The sequence below is a fragment of the Buceros rhinoceros genome, unplaced genomic scaffold (genome assembly GCF_000710305.1).
Source record: "Buceros rhinoceros silvestris isolate BGI_N320 unplaced genomic scaffold, ASM71030v1 scaffold15628, whole genome shotgun sequence".
NCBI classification, from domain to species: Eukaryota; Metazoa; Chordata; class Aves; order Bucerotiformes; family Bucerotidae; genus Buceros; species Buceros rhinoceros.
The window spans coordinates 35,056-35,983 of record NW_010425254.1 but is presented as its reverse complement, the minus strand read 5'-3'; the positions used below and the strand labels follow the sequence as shown (position 1 = coordinate 35,983).

Sequence of the window (928 nt, the reverse complement as noted above, 5' to 3'; positions counted from 1 at the left end):
CCCGGTGCTGCTGAGATGGGGTGGCCGCTTGCCTTGACATGCTCCTGGCCGGTGATCACCTGAACTTGGGTCAGGGCTTGCAGATCAGCAGCGACTCTGGTGCTGCAAACCCCAGGAAGCAGAGTCTCACCTAAGAGTTTTTGCTCTAAATTAGCAAGAAAAGTTGCCAGCGTTGGCAGGGAATGGGCGGTGGTGCCTCGTTTGCCCCCGACCAGCGGGTTCTGAGGGTGATCCACTTCTCTGTAGTCTCCTAAATGTATAGTGAGCATCTGCTGTGAAAGACTGAGGTTGCTTCCCTCTCTTAAATGGCTGGTGTGGGTGCAGGGTGAGGTGGATTTAGGGCATCATTCTAACCTCCCTGTGCTCTCTTTGTTTCCTGCTGCAGGTCACCCAGAAGATAATGGTGTGAGGCCAGCCAGGCAGCTGCCACTTCCAGCCGCGGCGTGCCCAGACCTCAGGGAGGAGCATGGCAGCAGCTCAGGGAGCAGGGAGCAGTTCAGCCGGGCCATCCGGACTTCCCGGCTCTGCTCCAGGGCACAGCAGCAACTCCACAGCAGTGGCGGTCTGGGAATGGCAAGATGAGTTTGGCAGGTGGAGGCCATACAGCGGGAATGTCTGCAGCTACGTTGAACAAGTTTTTCAGGCATCTCAGCAGAAGGGCAGGCGTTCAGGGTCAGGGCTCGTCAGCAGCATCCCGTTGGGACATGCGGATCCTGCCCTGGCCCCTTATGTCATCGACATCCCAAGCTTAACGCAGTTCCGGCAGGATACAGGTAAGGGAGTTTCCTGTCCATGCCAGGCTTTTAGAATCATAGAGCCATGGTTTGGGTGGGAAGGGACCTCATCCAGTCCAACCCCCCTGCAGTGAGCTGGGACATTGTCAACTAGAGCAGTGTGATCAGAGCCCCAAGGTCCAACCTGACCTGGG

The 928-nt window shown here is 57.2% G+C and overlaps 1 protein-coding gene across 1 annotated transcript in view; it reads left to right on the top strand.

Moving 5' to 3' along the window:
* The first annotated feature begins 378 nt into the window (after positions 1–378).
* The window catches only part of DTX2 (deltex 2, E3 ubiquitin ligase), a 32,625-nt gene continuing 32,075 nt past the window's right edge, over positions 379–928 (top strand). The window contains exon 1 of the mRNA XM_010141075.1: positions 379–773. Within this exon, the coding sequence (XP_010139377.1) occupies positions 467–773 (307 nt within the window). The 5' untranslated portion in view covers positions 379–466. The remainder of the gene's footprint in view (positions 774–928) is intronic.